The sequence below is a fragment of the Ostrinia nubilalis genome, chromosome 7, assembly GCF_963855985.1.
Source record: "Ostrinia nubilalis chromosome 7, ilOstNubi1.1, whole genome shotgun sequence".
Taxonomy (NCBI): Eukaryota; Metazoa; Arthropoda; class Insecta; order Lepidoptera; family Crambidae; genus Ostrinia; species Ostrinia nubilalis.
Window position 1 is genome coordinate 5884710 of NC_087094.1, and position 25911 is coordinate 5910620.

The following is a 25911-nucleotide window of genomic DNA, read 5'->3' on the forward strand; positions in this document are numbered from 1 at the left end:
TGTCAATATTTCCCGCCATCGTTGATTGGGAAAAAGTATTTTCGGTTTTATTTTTTGGTGAATAATCTGAATTATTTCAATAAAATGGGAATTGTAACCCTTAATGAAAATACTCCTAAACAGCATGAAGAATACCAGTATCTTGATATTGTTCGTAAAATTATCGAAACAGGTAATAAACCATTTCGTACTGTTGCTTATCGTATCGTTAAGAATACTTTCATTTAATAATAATTTATTGTCCTATTATTTCCAGGAGACAAACGAGTGGATAGAACTGGAGTAGGCACTCTATCCATTTTCGGAACGATGCAAAGATATTCACTGACCAACAACATTTTGCCACTTTTAACAACTAAAAGAGTATTTTTAAAAGCAGTCATTCACGAGCTGTTGTGGATGATTTCTGGTTCTACTGATGCAAAAGCTCTTGCTGAAAAAGGTGTACACATATGGGATGCTAACGGATCCCGAGATTTCCTTGACAATCTAGGCTTTACCAGCAGAGAAGAAGGTAAGAATCATCTACTTTACTGTATAATTTATTATCAATAACTTAACTTTGGATATTGTTGTATTGTTCTACTCATTTTTATTTCTAGGTGATTTAGGACCAGTTTATGGATTCCAATGGAGACACAGTGGGGCTCAGTATATAGATGCCAAAACTGATTACTCTGGACAAGGGATAGATCAACTAAAAAACATTATAGAGACACTAAAGTAATGTCATTTGTTATTTTTTATTTTTCCACTTAAATTTACCTTTACAATCTGATAATCTTATTGATTTTATTTGTAGAAAGAACCCTGCAGACAGACGAATGTTGATGTGTGCATGGAACCCATCTGACTTGAGAAAGATGGCATTGCCCCCGTGCCATTGCCTGGCTCAGTTTCATGTGGCAAGTGGCAAACTGTCCTGTCTACTCTACCAAAGAAGTGCTGACATGGGCCTTGGAGTACCATTCAACATTGCAAGCTATGCACTACTCACACATATGATTGCTCACATTACAAACTTACAGGTAAGTTATAACATAAACAAGTACTATAATCAAATATAATAAATCAAACAACTTTAGATATTATTACATTTACTTACATTACTTTAATTTTTGTTAAATTCTTTCAGGCTGGAGAGTTTGTACACACCATGGGTGACACCCATGTTTATTTGAACCATATCACACCACTCACCACACAGTTGACCAGAGAACCCAGGCCCTTTCCCACTTTAAAGTTTGCCCGCAAGGTGGAATCTATTGAAGACTTTAAATTTGAAGATTTTATTGTAGAGGGATATAATCCCCATCCAAAAATTGACATGGAAATGGCAGTATAAGTTAAGGATTTGACAGTATAAGTTAAGGATTTGACATGGAAATGGCAGTATAAGTTAAGGATTTCATTTGATAAGTATTAATATTCCATCAACATAATCATAAAGGATGGTCAACATAATCATAATGGGTCAACAGGGAAAAACCTATTAGAAAAAGAAAAACTATAAAAAAAACTTTCTTTGCAACCATTTTATTTTAACTTTACATGCTTATATGAAATAACCCCAAATGGCAATTCAATATTAAAAATAAAGTACAATTAATTAATTAATGTTACAATGATAAAAATCCATCATCACATATCTTTTGTAAAACTTCAACAATACCCAACAAATTCATATTTTCATCTTACAGCTACAATCAACTTTTAGAGCTATGTATATTAATGAGTTTTTGTACATTAATTCTTTAGTACAATTTAGTCTTGCTTCAAAATTTATTGTATGCTTAAGTATTTAGCAGATTTTAAGTAGAGACTACACTAAACGTCCCAAACGAAATAAATAACATAGTGTACCTAAATTTAATATACCTAAAATCTATTTAACTTTTGTGTACTGTAAAACAAAGTCTGGTTTACTTTAGACATTAAACCATATTTGGGTATTCTACAGTATTGCTTTGTGATGTTGTGAGCATTTAAGAATAATAAATTACAACCTTATTGAATATTATTTTATTACTGATTTGTGAGCACCCTGATAAGTGATAACCAAATCTAAATTTAGATTTGGTTATACATATACATAATACCCAAAGATTTGTCTTCCAAAATAGCACAATTTTCGTTATGAAAATAGGCTTTTCAATGTAATTTGATTAAATTCACATGCTTAAAACCTTAAAAAATAATTTCATTTGACAATAAATAACGAAAATTAAGCAAGAAAATTGAATTAAGTTCAAAGAGATAACATATACCTATTCGGTTTCACAAGTTGTGAGTCACAACTTTCATGTAAAAGAAGAAATGAACCTGTGTGACAATGAGGAAAGGCTGGTAAGATAAAGATTTTTTTAATGATGTACATATTTGCATTATCATCCCATATGCTATAAATGTATTATAAAATAAAATTGTTGTTATAAATATAAAATTCCTTTAAGGCATATTTTGTGAAATTATTGCTTAAAAATACAATGTATTATTTTTATTACATGATTTCGAAAATATAGGGAGGTGTAATAATTTTCAGTAAGTAAAGAAAAAGTAGGGAAAACAATAATTTTTTGTGTTGCACTGTGGTGTTTTCTCCCGTGAATAAATCATATTTACCAAAATGTCAACACATTTGATCATCTGGTGGCATCTGAAACAATTGATAATATATTTAGTTACTAATATTAGATGTACTTTCCAATATTATGAAATAAATTAGTCATTCAAGAAATGATACTACCGGCCGAATACTGAAACACTACTCAAATCTTTCACTCAGCTGACGGGCTCCTAAATTTAAGTATCCTTCAATTTTAAATGGTATTCTCAAACGCCACTCAACGGATTTGAAGCCGTGATCAGCTAAGCAGCTCTCAAATGTTTACATAATGGCAACATTTACCAAAAAAAGTATGTTTTCATTTACACAAATGATGACTTTACGTTTTTTATCCATTACACGCAGCATCGTTTTGTTATGTATTGTCTTTTATGGAAATATACTCAATCAACTTAACATAGAACAGTTTATTTTTAGTTTCTATTATATCTAAATCTCGTTTTATTATATAAAAAAAATTAATGCTTGCATTTTTATTTAATTATAGCCTGACCAGGAACATAAAAACCCTGGCATAGAGGCGCGTCAATTGCATTTGATAGTGCAACACTGAGTACAGTCGTAAAATTAATAGGCTAACTTTATGTATCAGGATTCAGGATTACGGGCTAATTTGATATTTTCATAAATTAACGAAAAAATATTATTATAGGTAACCTGATTTAAATAAATTAAATGAAACCATCAATCGATTTAGTAGATTTATTTTATTATTCATCAATAATCAAATTCAGAACTTGAATATTCAACTGCAATGTCTGCTCATGAACGCTTCAAACTCGGTACTTCTTTCCCAATCCCATAAAATTCAACACTTAGAAAGTGACAAAATTTTTAAAATAGGTAGTTGAAACAAACCACAGCTAATTTTCATAGTGGACTGTACTATACGATAAACATGTCAGTCAATTTGACAACCTTTGTCGGAAACATTATTCAATGAAAATATTGTCCGAACCCTTAGTATTTCTCTTCGACAAATACTATAACACATTGTGAACCACTTTTCTTTCACGACTATAAAAATATTTTAGCAATTTAATTCATAAAACCAATTGCGCACATTTAAAATAAAGTTTGTTTACACTTTGACAGCAATAGACTGACATGCAAGGTGACATATCAATGAAGTTTTCAGTTACTGTTGCCATTAAAAGAAATTAGTACCATTAGTTTTCCGCAACATGGCGAGGGTTTTTATGTTCCTGGTCAGGCTATAAAAAGATAATTTTGAAGGTGATACTTTTTATTGTTGAAATCATGGACCTATAAAAAAAGTCGGACGGATTCTCATCAACAAAATACTGTGACATTAGGATACACCAGCTTGCCTGTACGTACAGGCCGGCACGCACACATTCACACCCTGATACACCACTTCGAGTGCAAACTTCACATAGTTGACACATTTAAGCAGCGAAAAAACAACACGAATACGACATGTCTTGTGTGATGAAATTGTGTAAAAACCGTTCTGTTCGAACAAACAAAAATTAAAGAATCACATTTCACAGGCAAAATAATAATCCAATCACTTATTTCCCGACATTAAAATATTGAAATTAATTGAAATCAAACGTCATTCACTCGAAAAAATAATACGTCAAATACCAGTGTTCTCAGTTATTTACGTGGGAAAATTACCCGAAATATGGGAAATTAATAATAATTTTAGGACTTTTTAGTTATTTATTACGCATACTATGGAAATAAGATAATTTATCATAATAATTGTGTTTTAATGGGATATATTTTCATAGGCAAATTTGATCCTTCCCAAAAATGTGGAACTGCAAAATTCAAATTTTCTTACATTGATTGCAAGTCAGTGTCAGGTTGTATGTTAAAAAAAATCTATCAGAGATAATAATAATATATTGATGATGCAAGATTATGATTATAATGTACACAAGATTCGTAATTTGTAACTGCGTGAATCATTTTTGATCAACATTATGTACATAACTACATACCCTGACACACTGACTTGCAAACAATGTAAGAAAATTTGAACATTGAAAATTTCGCGCCTACCTCAATGCATTCACCTTTCATCCTTTTAAAATGGCACGGAATAATTCTGTCTACATTTCCAAGTGACATCTGCCGATCTATGTTTTTCTTAAAATAAATGGGTAAAATGTTTTGGCTAACATGGCATCCCTAAATTCACTCACACAATAGACAAACGCCAAAATTTTGAGTCACAGTTTTGTGTTAGCGCGAGTTCCGTCCGCCTTTTTTTATAGGTCCATGGTTGAAATCTATTAAGTGGCGATCGTGGACCGAAACGTAACCACAATTGACATTTATCATTGTTGACAGAGCATCAAATTGACAAATCAACAACTCTTGGAAATGCTGCTATAGCTTAAATCCATTTGCGATGTCCCCATATTCCTCAGAAATAGGCATGTTTATGTAATGGTGCGTCCAGACTGGGCGAATTTGCTCGCGCGGCACGCTGGTCACTATACGATGCACAGTTGGCTGTTCGATGTGGAAGATATCACCTAGTACACGTTCATAACTTCCCGTTGCGTAGAACCATAGGGTTATAATAAGTATTTGGTCCACTGGTTGTATGGCGTTTGGTGAGGGGTTTCAAAGAGCTTCCAAATTATGAATCCAGAAACAACACCGTTTCTTTTGAGACGCGGAACCTCGCTCGGAATTGCATGTCATTAATATTTTTCAATAGCGTTCAGCTTTATTGCGTTCCTGCGATTAGATCTAGGTATCTCCTCGAGGCTCGAAAGAAATGATAACGATGACACAGACATTATTTACCACTATTTAGGTCGATTTAGGTATAAAAATAGAATTTAAGATACCGCGCAAGCACTCTCAAATTTAACGGCTGCTCAAGACGATTTGACAGTTGTTTGAGTAATGCTTAGCGTTGAATGGCGTTTCAGTATGCGAAAATTCATTTAAGTGGCGTTTGAGTGCAACTTAATTTGAGAGGTGCTTAAAAATTGAGAACTACTCAGATATTGTTTTGAGTATGCGAAATGTAAGTTTAGGAGCTGCTTAACTATTTGAGAAGCCGTCAAATATTTAAATGGCGTTTCAGTATTCGGCCGTACATCACATTTTTATGACAATGAGAATACAGTTCCCCTTATTCTTATTCACTTATCTTTGGGTCCAAAAAGATTAAATATTTTAATAGGTTAATGAAATATTTTTCTAGTATTACGATACAAAGTGAATAAATGGGAATAAAATTTTGGATGTGATTGGTATTGCACAATAATAAACTATACTACAGCAACACCTACAACTTATCAATGTACCTACCTTGTAACATACCAATCAATGACATATCATATAAATAGACACGTTATGCGCCTACATTATTGTATTTTAAAATGGCGCAAGTAGTCCTATTTTATGACAGCTATTCATTTTGACATTTTGCACAGAAAAGGAGAATGGGGTAGAGTGAACCTCACAGATATAGAGAACCTAAATTGTATTTTCGAATAAACTATCAAACTAATATTTAAACAAAAGCAAGACAAAACGTAACTTATTATTTTCCCTTAAATCAACTTGAGTCTTATGCCTTTTTTGTCTTTTATAATGAGTTTTCAAATCCGGATTATTTTTATGTGCAAAATTTATGAGGTTTTACCCTGAGATTAAAAGTGGAATATTCTCTAGCTAGCTACAGACAGACAGACAGACATGACGAACCTATAAGGGTTCCGTTTTTGCAATTTGGCTACGGAACCCTAAAAAGACATTAAAATTCGATTATTTATACAAATTGCATTATCGGGAATAAATTATCGGGAAGTAGCATTTCTGACTGTAGGCTTTGAAATATAATCCTCGATAGGAAAACATAGTCCGCCCATATTTTTCAGATTAACCACAGTTTTGATTTAGCAGACTGTAAATTTATACAGGTACATCAAATTTGTTTGGGACTAGAAGCGTATTGTAAAAATGTCCAAGGATAAATAATAATAATAAATAATTATTATTATTCGTTTCTGCAATAATTTTGTTCCTCGAGTAAGTCTTTTTCGTTTGATCATAAATCATTATAATCATACAGTAATAATAGCCATAGCATTGATTTTATCGATTTCGGATGAATACGTGTCAACACAGGAATAAATAATTATAATAATATTATTTTCTAGAGAAAAACAATTCCGTGAGTTAAATGCAGAGTTCTTAAGTGATAGATATTCGCCCCAACTTCCCCTGGCAGTGGTCTCTAGATTTTAGCTCACATGTCAAATTCAACCGTCAATCCTTGTCAAATTGAATAAAAATTAAAATTTAATTTTTTACTAATTAAACTGTATTTACGAATGAAATGACACATTTTTCTGGTTCATAATAGTGGCAGTGTAATTTGTACATCAACTAAAAACACACGAAGGCATATTATCAATCAATCAGGAAGGCAATCGGGAAGTGCATTCGTGGCTGTTCGCGGCAACCGATCATGTACGACTGAATGCAAGAGGTCCAATTGTATCTCTTTTGCATTGCCATTCTTGAGCGGGTATAACGTATCTATACTATAAAAACATCTTAGATACCAATAAGTAAGATTTACCTGAGTAGCTGAATCTTCTTGTCTACTGCTAGGGACGGGTAGAGCAGCCAGTTGTTCAACTAAGGCCATAGTCATTTCTGACTCAACAGTAATTTCCACCCACAATGTATCTGTAATGTGTAATAATAAAAATAATGTTATTACCACATCCTGTCATCACAGAGCAAATTTACTGGCTCAGAACAAAGTTGTTATCTGGCCTATTTTATGATTGGTATTGTTCTAAAGTTAAACTTATTGGAATATTGTGATTACCAACTAACCTCCTATTTGGTCACCTTTATCAGTGACTAAATGAAAATAACCTCTATGGGTTCCAGGTGAACTTGGAGCTACTAGTTTCATGGTGACAGTTGTTGAATGTCCTGGAGGGAGTGGAGGCACAAACTGAGGCGTAGCAGCCAGGGGCTCCCCGCCTGCCTGTATTAGTCTGCAGCTACCTGGCCATGCCTCAGTCCCAGTGTTGGCAATGCTCCAATTCTGTTCAAAACTAATAATCATTTTATTAGTTTTAATATCTATACAACTATGTGATAAAAAAGGTAGACGGTTTCTAAAAAGTAATAGTCATTATTATTACCATGATCCAGGACCAACTGCAGCATCATGATTTTGAGCAGCTTTCAAAGACATTGATGGAAGTTTCGGAGGTAAAGTGTAATCTAAATAACAACCTATTGCAGCTTGCAAGTTCCTGAAAATATAGATTGTAAGTTACAACAAATAACACATCAAAATCAAACTTGAACAGATTCATTTCTAATTAGAACTACCTACGTTTAAGGTTTTATTATCTTTTTGTGACATACTAAATGTGTACTTACCAATTGCTCATATCCAAGAAAAAACTAGCCGTATTATAACTGAGACTGGGACCTAGAAGCCTTTGCATTTGGCTTATTAATTCATCTCTATCAGTTGTATTCATACAACTAAATTGCAAGAGTAAATTTTGGTCGATCTCGCCGGGGATTGACGAGCCATCGATATCCATAATTAATGTTAGTAAAATATATTATATTTAATTTAATATCACAAAGCACTTTGTATCTTCTTCGCCACTTCATAGATTACTGACATGCCCTTTGTTTACGTTCGTCAGCTGACTTTGATCACAGTGTATTAAGTTAATAAAGATGTTGAACTTTTAAACAATTAGTTTATAACCTTGTTCTAAAGATGAGTAATCCACGTAATATATCGTTAAATACATGGAAATAATAATAATGGGTTCGTCAGACATTAGCAAAATAGAGCAACTTTTCTGTCACGCATGTCATTGCATGTGTCATCTGTCAGTCAGTCAGCAAGGCATGGGGGCGTTTGGCCGAAAATATAATTTGTTAACAAAATGTCGATCGCCATAGCGACCGCCGAAAACTTTAGCATGCTTTCGGCGAGGACACGTTAGGACTTCAAAAGTGTCATTTTCCCATACATTTTTTAGCAGTTTTACTTTACCGCTAAACGAACGCCATTTTTTTCTTACTAGTGCTAATAATGCTATTTTCGGCCAAACGCCCCCACTGACAAAACATAAACCGCGAGTCAAGAAAAAAAAAGAAAGTTTTTATATTTTGTTATTGGCAACATTGATTGGCAAATGGACAAAATTCCAGGCCAAAACCAAAACTAATTAAAAAAAACCATTTTGCAAGTGTCAATGTCAACAACTGTCAAATAATCTAACCTCTTCGTAATTAGTTTGGGGGAAAGTTTAAAATACTTTTCAATAGGATTACTTACATGAATTATTTAAATAAGTACTAAGGATCATGGAAGATAAACAGAAAAAGCTCCACTGCTGTCCTCACAATGGTTGTACAGCTTCATTTACTAGGCCATACAGATTAACTGACCATATGTATTCATCTCACACCAATGTTGTAAGTATTTAGTTATAATGTTTGAGCATCTTTCCAAATAATAAAATAAGCCAAAAATGACACAATAAACTACGCACTTTTCAGCAGTTTACATGATAAAGTTTTATTGTTTGATATTTTTTCTGTTCATTGTTTCAGAAAGCTTATGCTTGTAAAGAAGAAGGATGTGATAAATCTTATTCCAATAAAAGCCACTTAATCAGACATATTAACAGTGTACATAAAAAAGTGGCAAATGATGTAATCTACAGGTACATACACAAATAGTTCTGGATGAGAATATATTAGGAACAAAATACTTAATAAGTTGTCTAATAGTTTTGAAGAATCCTGTTCGAGAACCAGTTTAAAAACATGTTTTATGAGATAGATCTAGTGTTTATTATCATATTTATCATCATCATCATTTCAGCCATAGGATGTCCACTGCTGAACATAGGCCTCCCCCAATGACCCACTGCATCCAGTGCCTTCCTGCTACCTTTGCGGGTGGACGTCCTACACTGCACTTTCCAATTTCAATTTATCTTAATATTGGTCAAGTAATGTAACTTTTATTCAACGTCTTTTGCAGTTGCCCAACTTGTATGAAAAGTTATGTGAACAGACAGAATTTGAAAAGACACATAAAAGTTCACCAAACATCTGGAACATCTTATTCATGTGATTTTTGCAGAGCAGTTTTTAAAAGGAAAACACAATTGAAAGCCCATTTGTATCAACATACTGGTATAAAGTCTTTTAGGTAAGAAATTGTCCTGCACTCCTTAGAGGTATATTTAGGCTGGGTTGCACCATCTTTTAACTTCAAAAATCTGTCAAACTCCATATAAAAAACACCAGTTATTGTTAAAGGTAGGTGGTGCAACTCAGTCTGATTATGGCAGTGAAGTCATGTACTCATGTGAACCAACCACCAAAGTTTAATCATTTAATGAAATATTTTTTCTAGTTGTGAGTTTTGCCCAAAAGATTTTGTAACTTATTATGAGAAGAAAAGGCATCTAAGACATCACAAAAAATATGGATGCAGTCACTGTGAACTGGTATTTGAAGTCTGGTCCAAGTACCAGAAACACTTAAAAACAGAACATTATCCTAAAGGTAATTGAAATATTGATGTGATTATGTATGTCATGTAACTTAGAAAATATTTAGTTACATGACATACAAAACATGATGTTGTTTAATTTCAGAGTACATTTGTAATGAATGTAACAGGAGCTTTAAAAAGAGATGTCATATAGTGCGGCATATTAAAATACACGATGTAAAGCAAGTTGTGTACTTTTGCTCATATGAAAATTGTCACAGGTAAAAGATTAGTTTATTCCAAATTGCAATTTTTCATTGTTTTAAAAAATTATGTCAGCATAATAAGACATTCATAAATATGTAATATACACCATAAAATATTGTTACATTCTGGCTTTGCCACCAATCTTGAACGCCTGCAATATTATGCAATGCAATATTACCAGTTATCTACCATTTGCATTGGGAGTGTTTATGAGATGCAAATAATGCTTTAACTTGCTATTTTATTAATGTTTTTGCTCATAACAACATTTATTTAACTTGCCATTAACTGTTTGATCTAGCTCAGAACAACATGAACTTTGAAACCAAAGCTATTTTTACATTCATTACTGCTTGTTTTTAATTTTTAGATAATAATTATCACAATTTTAGTTTTTTGTCTGTTGCAGATCCTATACCAGTAATAACAACCTGAAAGCCCACGTCCTGACAAATCATTTTAAAATAAAATTTGAATGCTATTTATGCAAAGCTCAACTCTCGTCGAAGGTACATTTTTTTAATACAAAATAGCAATCTATTATAAGTACCTACCTAAATTGTGGGAAAATGAACCTGACACCAAAAAAATATATTTGCAAAGATAATGTTTATCAGTCTCAATGAGACCTCAACAAATATTAGCTGAGGTTTCATAATTGTTTACTTGTGCTGAATTTTGCCCTTTCTTGTTTGAAATATAATAAATGATTAATAATCAGTTCAGCAGGTTTGCCTAGCTAGCAACATAGATAATAATATTAATTAAACTTACTTTAATTTTTCTTTGCAGGCTGTTTTGGACAAACATATAAAGGCCCATGTTCAGTGCCAAGAAATAAGCAGAAAAGGGAAGAAATCTATTGAGCGCAAAAAGAGGAAAGATTTAGGCAGTGTAAAAGGGTGTACTGCTATGAAACTAGCTGGCATTAATATTTGTGAAAGTGGTGTAAACATCGCAACTGATGTAACTGTCAACTAGTTAAAATCAAAAAAAATAATTTATTAAACTGCTACTATTTTTGTATGTTTTAGAATGAGTCAAAATAATGATCTCAAGGTTGAGAAGTGTTGTCTTTACTGTAAGACTTATTCAGTTGTTGGTTTTTTTCAATAAAAAAATGTAATTAAATTTAAAACTTGTTTATCTGCCTGTATTACAAGTAACTATAGTTTTAGTCTGTTTTAGCTAAGGTTTTGGCGCCAATGTAGATTAAGGAAGGTCACTATCACAAGCTAGTGGCACAACTGGTGAGCGCTCAAGCGGTAGGAGGACTATCGCATTTGCCGATTTGCTCTGAATGGCGCCACTGTTGAGTATGGTCATGTCAATCGCCAGTGCTGCCAAGAGTCAAGTATAAAAACGATAGCCTCATTGCGTACCGACCTAGACCTTGCTTGAGTCACTTTCTGCTATAGATCGTTTCATCCACGAAGACGCGCCCCACCATTATTCCGCGGAATATTTGAGTGTTATCGTATCGGTACACGCTAAATTTTATTATCAATGAGTGCACGCGCACACTACAATATTGCTCGGATTGCTTGTACCAAAAACTCCCCGCACCCCGCGCTTCCCTCGATCAAAAATTTGTGGGGCGCGTCTTTGTGGATGAAACGATCCATACAACAACTAATATTTTGGTTGGATCTTAAGACTAAGGGAGGGAAGAACGAAATTATAAGTCGGAAATGTTACATCTCATAGTTTATTAATATTTTATTAGACCCTTTACCAAATTATTATAAAGTAAATAAATAAACTACATACTCGGTAATAAGTACCATTCCTTTATAAGTATAGACCGTCCGAGACGATACATTTTCAACTGCAAATAAACTCCTAAATACAAGCTGAACAGACAATATTCCAAACATTCTTCTATACATAAATGTATTCTAATATTTTCTAATTTTGTGTATAATTTATTGATATAATTTATATGTGACAATATTCAATTGGACACATCTAAAATATGAGACATAATTTCCAAAAACATGAATACATCACAATTTCTTTATATGTAATATTCATCTAAGGCACAATCTGCTAAAATTGATATAATAAATCACTATCACTCAATTTATTCCAAACTGGTTCTGCGTAAATAGTATCTCTTTAAAAATTAGTAAAATGATATTATTTGTTTAATAATGATTTAACATAATAAATGTAACAGTAAAATATCAACGACACTCAACCCGCTTATACAAATAATTGCTTTCAACCATGTTAATTTATCTATCTTACATAATATTACATACATAACAACTTATAACGAAATTAAAATGTTGGTAAGCTGTGATTTGGTATTAAGGTGAGGATTCAATTGCTACACTAACACATTCGTTTCAACACTAGTGGATGCATCTGAGGATAACTTATCAATTTCAAATTGATAATACATTTTATATAAAATAGATAATTTATTGACACAACAATGGAAATGGAATACAATATAGAAAGAAATCCTACGAGGGATATAATTTGAATACTGTTTTTTTTCCTATACTTTGACAACATAATTTTAACACTGCACTAAAACAACATTCAAATACTTAAGTTTTTCAAGTTATATTTAACCACACAAAAAATATCTTTTTATTTTGAATTGCAACAATCAACAATATTTTCTCTGTATTACAAACGAATCAAGCAAGACAATAATAATTATGTAAATATACTTAAATTGTTATTGAACATTAGGCTCGCTCGCCGTTTGCTCACTTGATCAACTTATAATACAGACTACGATTTATATAAGATAAATAAATAATCTTTAAACCTCTGCAATCTGTAAACATTTTTATACTTAGATCTGATCTTAATAATTATATCTAAAATCTATAAAATATATTACTCTATTAAATATTAAAGGCAATTTATCATTAGATATGGACGGATTAAGTAAAGGCGCCCAATGGGGTTACCAATTAATTATATTAATAGCTCTTAACATTAACTTTTCTTAGTTACATTGCGGCGGCTGCGGTAGAAATTAATATGTATAAATAAATATCAGAGTTATACATAACCAACAACGAAACAGCACAATATATAAGAATCTCTTTAATAAATACGTGTTGCATGTTTCAGGTAACTCACTAGGGCCACGTACGCGCCGCCGCCCGCTAACTCTAGTACCGTCGTAACAACAAAACAAAACAAAACTTCGTTGGTAAACAAATTCAGTTCCATCTACGTCGTCCTCGTAAACTTAACAGGCAAGACCACAACCGATATTAAGTACTTAATACCTAAAGGAATGTAAATCTCAGGTTATCTACGTTAAAAGAAAATGGAACGGATTAACCAATTCAATAGGTACAAGGAATGTAGTAAGTGACTATAATAATTAATATTAAATAAGCCTAATTTCTAATTTTATATTAGGTCAGTGGACTAACGCATTACAGTAGTATTCTGTAAATGCATTATACTTCCATGTTATGATATGATTTTTGTACATCAATTAATAAGTATGTATAGATAAAAATCGTTCACCATTCGGTTGAGCACTTCTTTTTACATAGTGTAAAATGAGAGTAAGTAATATTAGGTGTTGAAGTATGAAATTGCCGTTTTGTATGGAGAATTTAACGAAAATCTATTTTCCCATAACAAACATTTTTTGCTTTTCAGGAACACAAATCTTAATAAATTAAGTGGGTAGATTGAGACTTTCAACTATAGGATACACAAAGGTACGGAAACGGACGCCACTTAGGACGAACTGTGATTGTAGATTTATTTCTTCTAGTGAAAAAAAGTCCCTAATATAAAGTTTAAAATAAGAAAGAATGATAGAAATAGCTATTGTAAGGAATTGTTTGTATACTAATGAATATTGAAAAAAAATCGTCAATTTCATACATTAACCCTTTTTTAAAGTAGATTGTTAACGGCGGACTACTAAAATGAAACCGTAAGTAAAGGCTTCGTTTTACCTGACACCAGTGAAAAGTAATCACGGAGTATTGCGACTGCATCTCATCAATAATAAAACACAGTACAACGGTCGATTTGACGTTATGTCGCGGTAACAATGCCTGAACGTGGAGTGTCATTTCAGTAATCTGGCGCGAGTAACGTTAAGAGATCTAATTAGTTCCACCACTCGATAAGCCCCAGACATCGTCTGTGCTGCAACATTATGCAATAAACAATAGTCGTGTACAGTCGTACAGGCACCACGGTCAGCACTCGCGTCTTTCTGCAGAAGAGAACTTGCGCAGTATGGGTCCCGGTACTATTATGCTTTGTGCGCGACTAACTCGTCCCATACTTGAGCTATATTGAGCAAGTATACCTTCGTCAGGCAATCCTTTCACCAAAGTAAAGTACTACAAAACTCATCTTCGAACAGAAAGAGCCCAATATCGTCCACCAAAATCGATAACAAAACGTTTTAAGTACATCGTGAAATTAAATAACGTAATAAAAACAATGCATATTTTAGAAATAAAGTGATTAAGTATAACAAAAAATAAATTTATATTGTACATTAAGTATTAGTCGTGGACTTGCATCACATGCAAAAAAGAAAATATAAATAAAAAAAACGGAATGTAGAATTTTAAATTCCTGTCTGTACACAATCACAATAATTAAACAATCACGGAAATATAGGCTATGCCTTTCAATAACATCTTGTCAACAGCGAAATGTAAAAATATATTAATTTGTACAATCTAAACATTTGTAAAATTCACTATCGCACCAAAAATATTCTAAAATTTAGTTTTTTTTTTCAATCACGGTAATATACAGTTTAGTACTGTAAAATGAAATAATAAATAAAATCTAACCGTAATGGGTAATTTAAAGTATGTAGTCACTTCTTCCCCTCCAAAGACATAATTAATTCTTACATTAGCAAAATGCATACGTCTCAATTGGAATGTATTTTAATTTCCGAGTTAGCAAGTCTTCAGCTTTTTTTAAATAAAAATCGCACCGCTTCGATGCGTGCGAGCCGCACGCCCAACGGACGCGCCGATAATTCGTATCGATCAACTAAAACCAATCGCGAGACAATTCGAAAATTCGAAATTATCTCGGCTCGTATTAATTTATTAAGTACTAAAATATCCGTACAAATATCCTCGCTCATTTAACTATTAAGAATAACCTCTAAAATATACGTCGACGTAATTTGCACTTTAACGAAACAGCTTCGGGGGGTCAGCGTTCGAAGCACTTCGGCCCGCCGCGGCCGAGGGTCGGCCGAGGGGGAAAGCGGAGGGGGGCGGGCGGGAGCGGAAAGAAAGCGGCTCGCTCGACGCGGGTCAGCGGTCCAGCGGCCCCCCCGCGAACAGTCATTGGTGGCTCTTGCTCAGCAGGTGGGAGTTGAACTCGTACACGTTGCAGCATTGCTCGCCGCAGATGTTGCACTTCCACGGGTTGGAGTCGCAGTGGCAGCCCTTGTGCAGGAAGTAGAGCGTGGAGTCGGGGAACGTGATGGCGCAGAAGGCGCACACCAGCGGCCCGGCCGGCAGCGCCGCCTCGCCCATCGTCGACGTCGTCACGCCGCCCTCCGACGGAGACGCGCGGGACGCCTGCCGATCATAACCCTCTCAAAACCTGCTCTAGCTCTGGATCTGCCTTACTCTGACAAGCGCTCAATGTTTTCCAAGAAACAGCTCGAATTATAGCTGTTTTTAATCGAACCGTAGTTATTTGTTGGTATTGAACTGGGTAGGCCAGCGTCAAATATTTCGTGACAGTCAGTGTCAGTGACCCAAGTAGCCAAAAAATTCACAACACAAGTTGTGTTATTAATTTTTTGGCCACTATTTGTCACGAACTATTGGACGGTGACCGTACATATTTGAAAAAAAAAACTAGTTACTCTTGAAAATATTGAAGGACCCAATATTACCCAATGACTCCGTAGCTCAGCGGTTTAAACAGTCGCTCGGCAAAAAGTCGTTTGTCCAAGTCCTCGTTGTGTAAAAAAAGTTTAAAAAAAAATGCTGCGTGTACTCACGTCCCCTTGTGTAAAAAAAAACTGCATGTACTCACGTTGGATCCGCGCGCGCGCCCCCTGGCAGAGATGCGTCGGCGCAGGTCCTCGCGCAGCAGGCTCTTGAGCGGCGACACCTTGATGAGCGACGACGACACGCCGCGCTTGTCGCCGTTGGCCTCGCCCTCGCCGCCGCCAGTGCCCGACTCCTCTTGGGCGTTCGGCTCCTGGAAACGTAGCCGAAAAATTTAAAAAGTAGCCACGATACCACATGCATAAATTATGCTACACATCTGTCTCCTTTTCAACTTTGACTGTACAACCTAGCTTTAGAAACTTTAAAGGCCAATGTATAACCCACTTAATTTTAAGCTGCATGTGTCAAACAAGGCTGTATGTTTCTTTAATAAAGATAAATAAATAAGTAAATAAAAAGATAGCCAAACGGTGAAGGGGTCGGACTGTCGGACACGTAACAAATTTCAACGACAACAAAACACTGAGTTGCGATCCTATCGAGTAATCGTTCTATCAAAATTCTATTTTGTATGTAAGCTGTATTTACCTATAAAGACACATCTTTTGGTCTTGTCATCATTGCATGCATTACTTGTTTATGTAAAGTTGTGTTGTTGGTAGATCTTTGTCAATAAATAAAATAAATAAATAAAATTACCCTTGTGAATACGGATTTAGAACTGTTTTTCAATGGGACGACTTCTGAACGTCAGCGAGATCTTGACTGTCGAAATACGTGAATTAGGCCACTGGTCGACTCGAGATCCGAGGAACGCGGGATTGAATCCCACCACCGCTCCACTATTGTGGTAAGCCCACTCGTAACAAGCTTATTTAGCTTATCACGAGGGGCCAACGGAATTATTAGTAATTTGTGCAATACAAATTGCTAATAATCTTAAAAAAACATGCACATCAATTCAAATCCTTTATTCAACTTAGGCCCTTTCTAAGGTACTCGTACACGTCCCAAAATATAACTTGCCCCATATACTCTAGCTAGAAATTAGTTTTAGCCAAATGACGTCCTCTGCTAGACATAGGCCTCCCTCAAGGATTCCACAACAACCGGTCCGACGCTGCCCACTGCCATGCTAGATGGCCCGTGCTCTATAAAAGTATCTCCCATTTATGCACTTACGTAAATACTATTTTATAGTACACCCCAATAATTCAAAATCACAACTTTTTTGAAAGACACTTCATTCTGGTCTTAAAAACTTAATTAATTTTGACAAAGTAGTGACGTCACTTGCTAGTATTTACTCCATACAAAATCTATGGGAGTCTCGTTTTGACAGTTATAAAAAGTACGTCAATTGACGTACTTTGTGCCGATAAGTTTAAGTTTTTTTTTTTATTGAGCAAGAAAATTGATCGGCAATTTTCGCTTTTTTGTCAGAAGTGCTATAGAACGCCACAGCGAGCGGCTCTGGGCCTAATATGTGGCTTAATACATTCCTAACTAGGTCACGCATCGGTCCACTGAGTGGGAGGCCTACCGCCTACCCACTCTGCTTCTTTCAGTTTGTGGTTGTCTTTCTTTCCCAATGGTTTGTCTGTTTTGCGAAAGATCTGGCCTCTCCATAGCCACATGGTGTAGGTACTTGAATTGTATTTCATTTGTATTTATACATATATCTCATTGTTTTTAACCAAAAAAAAAATTAAGTGCCTATAGATAAATAAGTTGACTTCTCATTAAACGTAAACACTGATAAGACAGTCGATGTATTTATAAGGGTATTTCCAATTTTTTTGCGCCTATCTGTATTTTTATTTAGTCCCAAACTACATAAGAAATCTGTAGGTATTTCCAATATGAGATATTCCAAAAATTACATTTTGTATGTTTAATATCACATGATCACAATATCAAATTAAGGGTTCATAGATTTATGTCCCATCTCTTACTCCCTTTTAGTTATAAGAAAATGATTTTAAAGAAAAAGGTAAAAAGAAGAACTTACCTGTTTTATCGGTATAAGTGTGATGGACGGAGTTATGTTGGTCGGAAGTCCGGCGGAGAGCGAGCTACTGGCAATAGCGCTGTCACCCGACTGCGGCGAGCTAGGGCCCTCACCGTTCATGCGAGAATCTGGAGGAAAAAAAGACAACTGCATTAAAATATTGTTTAGATGACGAATACATAAAGACGAAAAGGTGCCACCGCGATGTAGCACACTGAAAGCGCCATCTCTTGGTAATGCGGGAAACATTCGCACTCAATCTGTGCACCGATCGGAAGATTAAACAAATTCCTCGGTACTATTTTGATAAGACAATATCTGCTCTCGAATCAGGTTGGAGTGATAATGATGTGTTTATGTTATTATCATTTTTTATTAGCACTCACCTGAATTATTTAAGTGGTTGGACTGTCCAGGTGAGAATGTCTCATTGTTATCGGCCATAGATATCTCAACATGAGGCGTTAAGTAGTGCATGGGAGGCGTCGCATTGTCCACAGATCGGGCCCCGTTGCTGTCGCCACTGTCGGAGTAAGCGGCGGCTACGGATACTGAGAGCCCTGAGCTTAAAGCGCCCAGCGCGTTCATCGCTGCAGGGTCCATGGTGCCATCGGCGTATGCGGCATTCGCGATGCCAGCAGCCAAGAGGGAAACAGAGTTATTGCCGGGACCTGGGTTATCCAGATCTATACCGTGTCTGTAAAATCGAAAAAGAGCTCGGTTATCACTACAGAATGTTCATTTCAATTTATTTTAGCATTGCAGGCTGTGTTATCTCAGTTTTAAAAGCGAATTATTCTTATTAGGAAACTATGTTTGACCTCCAAATTGACTGTCTGTTTTCAAATGAATATGCAATTAGCTCAAGTACATATTTAAAACAGCATTAACTTTAAAATTCTTAAACGGATCTCAAACAGATCTCACCTGTTGAAAAAATGAACTCTGAGGCTTTTCATGGTAGGAGCGCGGTAGCTGCAGAGAGGGCAAGTTTTGACGAGATCGTGTTGTCCGACGTGTTCGTTTTGAAAGTGTGCTCGCATTGCGATCTGGCGTTGGAAACCCCGATTGCATATCGGGCAATGGTAAGGCAAGCTCTTGGTGTGTGTTGTGAAATGTTCTGCGAGGTGGTCTTTCCTGAAGAACCTCTTCTGACAGACCCTGCATTCGTAAGGCTTGACGCCGGTGTGTCGCATTTTGTGGCGACGCATGTTCGCGCCATTTGAGAACTTCATGTTGCACACGTCGCATTCGAACAGCTTTCTGTGTGGCCGCGCGTCGGCGTTCTGTGCGCCCGCCACATTGTTATTGTCCGGCGAACACTGAGCCATGTGTGTGGTTAAGGCACGACTACTTAATGTACTAAAACTATTGCATGTGGTACATTTTAACAATGTACCACCCCTCTTCGGAGTTTCTTTACCGCTTGCTGTTGTCGCCTGAAATTAAGGTGTTCCTGGTTATCTCATTCAACCTACTCATTTTGAAGAACAGTTTTCAAGTATACAATTCAAAATAACATCTTAATAATAACCCTGAATGTGTGTAAAAAAATATTGAGTAATAATTATTATTTCATTATTTTTAATGCAACTGCATAAACAACAGGCAATTAGGTAATATGAAATTATGATTATTCAAGCAACAATTTATGAAATTCTGTTATTCTAGTTCGTAACAAGTGACTTTGGAAAGCCATTAGAAAATAATAATCACTAATATTATTAAATTGTCATTGAAATGTTGATAGCTAATTGATTTAGCAATAATCGTGGAACTTTAATTAATGAGCTCATACCAACTTGTTATGCATAAAAAGATTACTCAGATAATAAAATGTTTATTAATAACAAACATTATACTGATCAAAATATGAAGTAGGTTACAAATTATGTGATACATCAATAACTTTTTATGCAATTAGTTGGTTCGCTTAAAAAATATTAATTTTTGACTTTAAAATCATTATTACATTGCTAGCAAACTATAACTTATCTAATATGTGAAATAAGTACCTAATTAGTTTTAATATTCACTAACTACAGTATTAGTATTTTGTCAACACTAACACCACTAAGTCATTTTTATACTTTGTAACATGATGTATTGTACATTGAATTATAATCTGATTACACAAATGAATACAAAAATGAATTAGGTAAGCCTATGCCTCTAATAACATATCTTTTCTGCAGTAAGGTCAAAAGTGTATTGGTATGCAGGATTAAATCAAATAAAAATAAGCAATCTTTGATAATATTTACCGGTTCATTTTTGACTACTGGCAGATTTGGCGACACGGTGCCAGAGTCGGCCTCTGTTTCCCCTTTTGATGACATCACATTACCAGGTCGCGCTCTTTCTGATCATCACTCTCCCGCCTCTAAATAACACGAAAACAAAACACTAATACATAAAACGATACTACAACTCAACCTAAATGTAACGTATACAGAGGATATACATGTCCATCAGCCATGTAATAATCACTTAACTATTAGGTACTCAGCGGAATGGCGAGTTGACCCATTTACGAAAACATACAAATTATCGACTTGCGATACACTATTTTTAATCGTTATCTATAAATAACAGATGCTTAACCTACCTCGCACAAATCATACACTTCGTTTTATGAAAAACACAAATAAATTACAAACTCACGTTAGCTTGATACGTCGACAGCCAGAACAGCGGTATTTTAGGGAGAGATCGCTATGTGGCCTAATTCAATGCTAAACTCGATGCACAAAATACGTGTTACGCGTCTAACTGTAAATGCACAAAATTAAGAATACCGGGTTCCGTTTGTTTTGTTTGAGGTTTTAATTGTAGAATCACATGGTAATAGAACTAAATAATCGATTTTACAAAAATTATGAACTTTTGACCAAACCCATTTTGATAAAAACCACACACCTGTGAAGATTTTTTCTAGATAATATTTTTTTCCTAGCAACACACAACTGCAAATTCGTCACATTACTTACATTTTTCATCTCTGTCACACTTGCTGGAAAATCATAAATCTATCTCAGGAAGTGTTCGGATACGTGACCAAAAACAATAAAATGACTATAACGCAGTGTTGTATCAGCTGTTTACTACTATTCACGACTATTCAAAGGATTTTCTTCTTATTTTAGTAAATTAGGAATTCCCAAATCATTTTGGAAGTGAGATCGATTCACCTTTTGTTCTTTGCGCCATGAACGGAAAAATTCTTGGGAATATTCCGGCCTAGACAAGTGGCAGAACGTGACAGTTGTAATTTCGAAAAGGCACAGGCCCCTGCGCCCCGATATTGCGCTAATTTGTAATGTTTCCAATTCATTCGCGTTTCAGCTCTAGTTTACACTCGAGTCACACTCCGTTCTCCTTCCAGCTGATCGCGGTAAAGATCACGCGCAAACAAAGACGGAACAACAGACTTTTCCATGAAAAGTCCGAACACCTTATTTTTTCACTAAAGACACTTGACAAGCGCGAAAAAGCTGATAAGCCTTTTGCGCGCATGGACACTTGCGCGAATGGACTCGAGCGCGAAAGACACCGGCGCGAAAGACATTTGCGTGAAAGACAGTAGCGCGAAAGACGTTTGCGTGCAGGGACACTTGCGCGAAAAGACATGAGCGCGGCGAATTTGATGTCATTTATGTGCTAGAATGTACTGTTTTCGAGATAAAAGTGAGAAAAGAAAATCAAGATCGCTTCAGTTATTCAGGAGCTAATAATGCTACAGACTGAGAAGACAAATACTCAAGAAAACTGTTTTCGCGCCAATGTCTATCGTGCTCATGTCTTTTTAGTAGGGAATTTAGTGCAAGAACCCCTCCACTTTGGTATAGAAGGCTCATTTTTGCACCAGTTGTTCTTTGGGTGCTCCTGAGTAGATTTCCGTCGGTAGACATCGGGAGCCCCCCCTGTGGTAGCTAGAGATGGGTAGTGGGTAAAAACCCATTTCACCCGATTGGGTTTAAACTGGGTGATTTGGGTAAAAACCCGGTTTTTACCCATTATCACCCATTCTGGTGGGTGAAAACAAAAATAGCGTTTTTTTAAAGTGAGAAGTGGTATTTGTTGCTAAGGGGGCGTTCTAGTGTTACGTAATGCAATCTGGGGGGAGAGGAGGTCTTGAAAAACGTTACAATGCGTTACAGTGGCGGAAGGGCGGTCGATTTCAAGTTTTTAAGCAGAAGTACTTTGTAGTTGGTGTTGTTACTTGTAACTTTATACCGTAATGTCATCAAAGAGAGAGTTTGGCATCTTTGGCATCCCCCCCTCCATGTCCTTGCCATGATCACAAATTATTGTGTTCCTACTAAATTTCTTTTAAATCGGTTCAACGATTCTTGAAATAACACCATTTTATAAAATAATTGGTCACATCATCATAACGTGATCAATTTTACGATTTGGCCACGATATAAATGCATATTAGTGTTAAATTTGACTTATTACTTATTAATCAATAAACTTAAATGAGAAAAATTCAATAAAAATAAAGAAAAGATACCAATTGAAATAATTATAAAATTATTTGTTTTCACCCGGTGTAAACACCCACGGGTGGAATGAAACGGGTTTTTATTGGGTTTTTACCCTCATGTGGGTTTTTACCCGGGTGGAAACCCATCTCTAGTGGTAGCAGGGGGAGGGGGGGCAAGTTTCCTTCTGCCGCGCTTCACTTTAAGGCCCATATCTTCAAAACTATGGGTATTAGGGCAAGTGTGGTGTCATTTTCGGATAATTAAAGGATGGCGAATTCATTTCTAGAACAAACTTTTTGCCTTTTCATACAAAAAAATAGAAATATTGAGTAAAATTCACAAAAACCAAAAAGTATTATTTTAAATAAACATGTTTACTTTTAAACCATTGGAGATAATCTAATAAAAAAAATATGTCATGAAAGCTACATTTATCAGGATTATAAATATATACCATTGTATGGTACGTTTTTCAAAAAAAGTAGGTGAAAAAAAATTTTTCTTCAGGACAAAGCGGGCGAATTTTGATGCGCGTCGGAAAAAAATATTTATTATATCCAAGAATTCATACTATTTGGTTCATAAGCAAGTAAAGATTATTATTTTAGAATTTATTTAGAGTTTCTGGCACATCATGCTACCATGATTTGTATTTTTTCTTCAATTAATTTTGAACTCTATGTGTAAGTCATAAGGTTGAAAATAGTTTAAATACATTTTATTATTGAAAATATCACAAGAAGAAAGCACTAAATAAAAAACTTGAATTTGTCTAAACGTCTAATGATTATTATTAGTATTTTAATTAACATTTTTATTTCTACATACTATTGTACCAGTGATTTAACGGAAAGGTAAGTGTGAGGAAAGTGAGGATTGATATTATCATAGTACGGGAGATTATTTTTAGCACAAAGGCTACGGCTGTGACCATTATAGTTGTTTTTTCAGACATCACCAGCTTCTGTACTACTTCTTGCACTAGCATCTCACCTTTTTCAGGCAAGCTTCGGCAGCTGGTCAATTGATCCATGTAGGCTCCATGTTGCTATCGACTCTGGTCCACCCCCAATCAGTCGCGTAAAGGGAAGACTGAGTCGGTTACTTGCAACTGATCCTATACGCGAACCCTTTGATATATCATATACTGCCAGTAGCCAATGCTGATACAAAGCTGTCTGGGTTATCTTATGTGTGGCCACAACTAAACGTAGTCCACAGCGACCCATTAGGATCTTTATTCTCCCTTTTTTATTCCCTATCATCCAAAAAAATCCTATCCATTAGTTAGGTGAATTAAGCGTCTGAGTGAAAGCCACCTAATAGTCTTCTGATGCCGGATATGCTGACCCAAGCAGACCCATCCTTACAGTATTAAGTGTTTCATGGACCCCACATGTATTCCACATGCTCGAGAGCTTCTGTTGTTGGCCCATTTTGTGGGACATGTGGTTCGTTTCATAATGCCGAGTTTGCGTACCTGTAATTGCTTGGGCTTACCTTTGATAAGTTTTCCATGACCCTGTATTTCCCTTTAGGAATGATTTGGAGAGGCTTATATTGTTGGAGCTTTCCCATTCAGCCCTGTGCTTCTTGGATATGGCCATAAGGTACCTATGCTTTTAGATAAAGGTACTATCAGTTCTGACCCAATAGGTATCGTCTCTGACCCTTGTCTCGCTAGACTGTCGGCTTTCTCATTGCATTCGATCCTTGTATGTCCAGGTATCCCACATCAGGGACACTTTGTCATGCCTTCAGAGTTTGTTCATCTTTAAGATTGCATCTAGAATAATTCTAGACTCAACCTTTACTGAGGCGATGGCTTTGTTTGAGTGCTGCCTGGCTGTGGCCCAGGATGTAAATATTGCGTTTTTACACCCCTGTTTTTAGTGCACACATAATAAATTATAGCGTAGAATTCAGCTTGAAATACTGTAGCAAACCTCCTTAAACGTTCACTGTGTTCGTAGTGTTTACAGTAGACTCCCGGTCCCGTTCCCAAGGCCAGGCTATCTGGGCTTGGAGCTGTCAGTAAAACAGATTAGGCTGTTCTGTTGGGATTTTGGTCCTCTTTTCTAGTTGTCCCTTGTTCAATATCTATCCACTTATTAGCTCAATCCACTGTTTTTTTCAGTCCACTGGTATTGTTTTAGATCAAGTAAGTACCTATTTATACCTCCTACTATTACTACATGCTTGACTATGAACGAATGCTGTATGTAAGTGCCCACCAACCTAGGCAGTTTTGTATCAGTATATCAAGGGCAGTAATTATGTCCTTATGATTTTTTTAAGTTATTTAAAATTTAGTTGGTTCAAGGGGTTCGCGTATAGGGTCAGTTGCAAGCAACCGACTCAGGCTTCCCTTTACATGACTGGTTGGGGGTGGACCAGAATCGATAGCAACATGGAGCCTACATGGACCAATTACCCATAGCTGCCGAAGCTTGCCCGGAAAAGGTGAGATGTTAGAGCAAGAAGTAGTGCAGAAGCTGGTCATGGTTACAGCCGTAGCCTTTGTACTAAAAATAATCTCCCGTACTATGATAATATCAATCCTCACTTTCCTCACACTTACCTTTCCGTTAAAAATCACTGGTACAATAGTATGTAGAAATAAAAATGTTAATTAAAATACTAATAATAATCATTAGACGTTTAGACAAATTCAAGTTCTTTATTTAGTGCTTTCTTCTTATGATATTTTCAATAATAAAATGTATTTAAACTATTTTCAACCTTATGACATACCTACACATAGAGTTCAAAATTAATTGAAGAAAAAATACAAATCATGGTAGCATGATGTGCCAGAAACTAAATAAATTCTAAAATAATAATCTTTACTTGCTTATGAACCAAATAGTATGAATTCATGGATACAATAAATATTTTTTTCCGACACGCATTAAAATTCGCCCGCTGTGTCCTGAAGAAAAATTTTTTTTCACCTACTTTTTTCGAAAAAAGTACCATACAATGGTATATATTTATAATCCTGATAAATGTAGCTTTCAGGACATATTTTTTTTATTAGATTATCTCCAATGGTTTAAAAGTAAACGAAGTTT

At 35.3% G+C, this 25911-nt stretch overlaps 4 protein-coding genes across 5 annotated transcripts; 2 read left to right on the plus strand and 2 right to left on the minus strand.

Moving 5' to 3' along the window:
• LOC135073092 (thymidylate synthase) lies at positions 1-2015 on the plus strand. Its single transcript, XM_063967129.1, has 5 exons — positions 1-172; positions 257-514; positions 603-723; positions 803-1028; positions 1136-2015. Exons 1-5 carry the CDS (start codon positions 85-87, stop codon positions 1343-1345), a joined length of 903 nt encoding a protein of 300 aa, XP_063823199.1. The 5' UTR covers positions 1-84; the 3' UTR covers positions 1346-2015.
• On the minus strand, positions 1518-8482 carry LOC135073094 (protein ILRUN). The gene is made up of 5 exons (XM_063967130.1): positions 8033-8482; positions 7789-7902; positions 7472-7698; positions 7209-7318; positions 1518-2656 (listed from the first exon to the last, which is right to left on the minus strand). Exons 1-5 carry the CDS (start codon positions 8200-8202, stop codon positions 2630-2632), a joined length of 648 nt encoding a protein of 215 aa, XP_063823200.1. The 5' UTR covers positions 8203-8482; the 3' UTR covers positions 1518-2629.
• Positions 8483-8891: 409 nt separating this feature from the next.
• On the plus strand, positions 8892-11532 carry LOC135073096 (transcription factor IIIA-like). Its single transcript, XM_063967133.1, has 7 exons — positions 8892-9094; positions 9233-9345; positions 9669-9839; positions 10047-10198; positions 10291-10408; positions 10804-10903; positions 11187-11532. The coding sequence occupies exons 1-7, from the start codon at positions 8984-8986 to the stop codon at positions 11373-11375; spliced, it is 954 nt and encodes a 317-aa protein (XP_063823203.1). The 5' UTR covers positions 8892-8983; the 3' UTR covers positions 11376-11532.
• A 554-nt stretch (positions 11533-12086) lies between these two features.
• On the minus strand, positions 12087-21292 carry LOC135073095 (zinc finger protein ztf-16). Of its 2 annotated transcripts, none has more exons than XM_063967131.1 (7): positions 21012-21292; positions 20612-20730; positions 19275-19786; positions 18734-19044; positions 18348-18475; positions 16419-16586; positions 12087-15952 (listed from the first exon to the last, which is right to left on the minus strand). In XM_063967131.1, exons 2-7 carry the CDS (start codon positions 20684-20686, stop codon positions 15713-15715), a joined length of 1434 nt encoding a protein of 477 aa, XP_063823201.1. In that variant the 5' UTR covers positions 20687-20730; positions 21012-21292; the 3' UTR covers positions 12087-15712. The 2 variants fall into 2 exon arrangements, with proteins under 2 accessions (XP_063823201.1, XP_063823202.1); XM_063967132.1 differs by having other exon boundaries at positions 20956-21292.
• Positions 21293-25911: the final 4619 nt, after the last annotated feature.

What these genes read in the sequence shown, in the direction of transcription:
- LOC135073092 (XM_063967129.1), top strand. Translation starts at nt 85, where the DNA reads ATGGGAATTGTAACCCTTAATGAAAATACTCCTAAACAGCATGAAGAA. An exon ending in TCGTAAAATTATCGAAACAG is followed by an intron (nt 173 to 256) that starts GTAATAAACCAT and finishes TATTATTTCCAG; the next exon opens with GAGACAAACGAGTGGATAGA. An exon ending in CTCACATTACAAACTTACAG is followed by an intron (nt 1,029 to 1,135) that starts GTAAGTTATAAC and finishes AAATTCTTTCAG; the next exon opens with GCTGGAGAGTTTGTACACAC.
- LOC135073094 (XM_063967130.1), bottom strand. Translation starts at nt 8,202, where the DNA reads ATGGATATCGATGGCTCGTCAATCCCCGGCGAGATCGACCAAAATTTA. An exon ending in GCAGTTGGTCCTGGATCATG is followed by an intron (nt 7,699 to 7,788) that starts GTAATAATAATG and finishes AATGATTATTAG; the next exon opens with TTTTGAACAGAATTGGAGCA. An exon ending in AAGAAGATTCAGCTACTCAG is followed by an intron (nt 2,657 to 7,208) that starts GTAAATCTTACT and finishes CAATTGTTTCAG; the next exon opens with ATGCCACCAGATGATCAAAT.
- LOC135073096 (XM_063967133.1), top strand. Translation starts at nt 8,984, where the DNA reads ATGGAAGATAAACAGAAAAAGCTCCACTGCTGTCCTCACAATGGTTGT. An exon ending in ACTGGTATAAAGTCTTTTAG is followed by an intron (nt 9,840 to 10,046) that starts GTAAGAAATTGT and finishes TATTTTTTCTAG; the next exon opens with TTGTGAGTTTTGCCCAAAAG. An exon ending in AAGCTCAACTCTCGTCGAAG is followed by an intron (nt 10,904 to 11,186) that starts GTACATTTTTTT and finishes TTTTCTTTGCAG; the next exon opens with GCTGTTTTGGACAAACATAT.
- LOC135073095 (XM_063967131.1), bottom strand. Translation starts at nt 20,686, where the DNA reads ATGTCATCAAAAGGGGAAACAGAGGCCGACTCTGGCACCGTGTCGCCA. An exon ending in CAGTAGTCAAAAATGAACCG is followed by an intron (nt 19,787 to 20,611) that starts GTAAATATTATC and finishes CCTTAATTTCAG; the next exon opens with GCGACAACAGCAAGCGGTAA. An exon ending in GGCGCGCGCGCGGATCCAAC is followed by an intron (nt 15,953 to 16,418) that starts GTGAGTACATGC and finishes TATGATCGGCAG; the next exon opens with GCGTCCCGCGCGTCTCCGTC.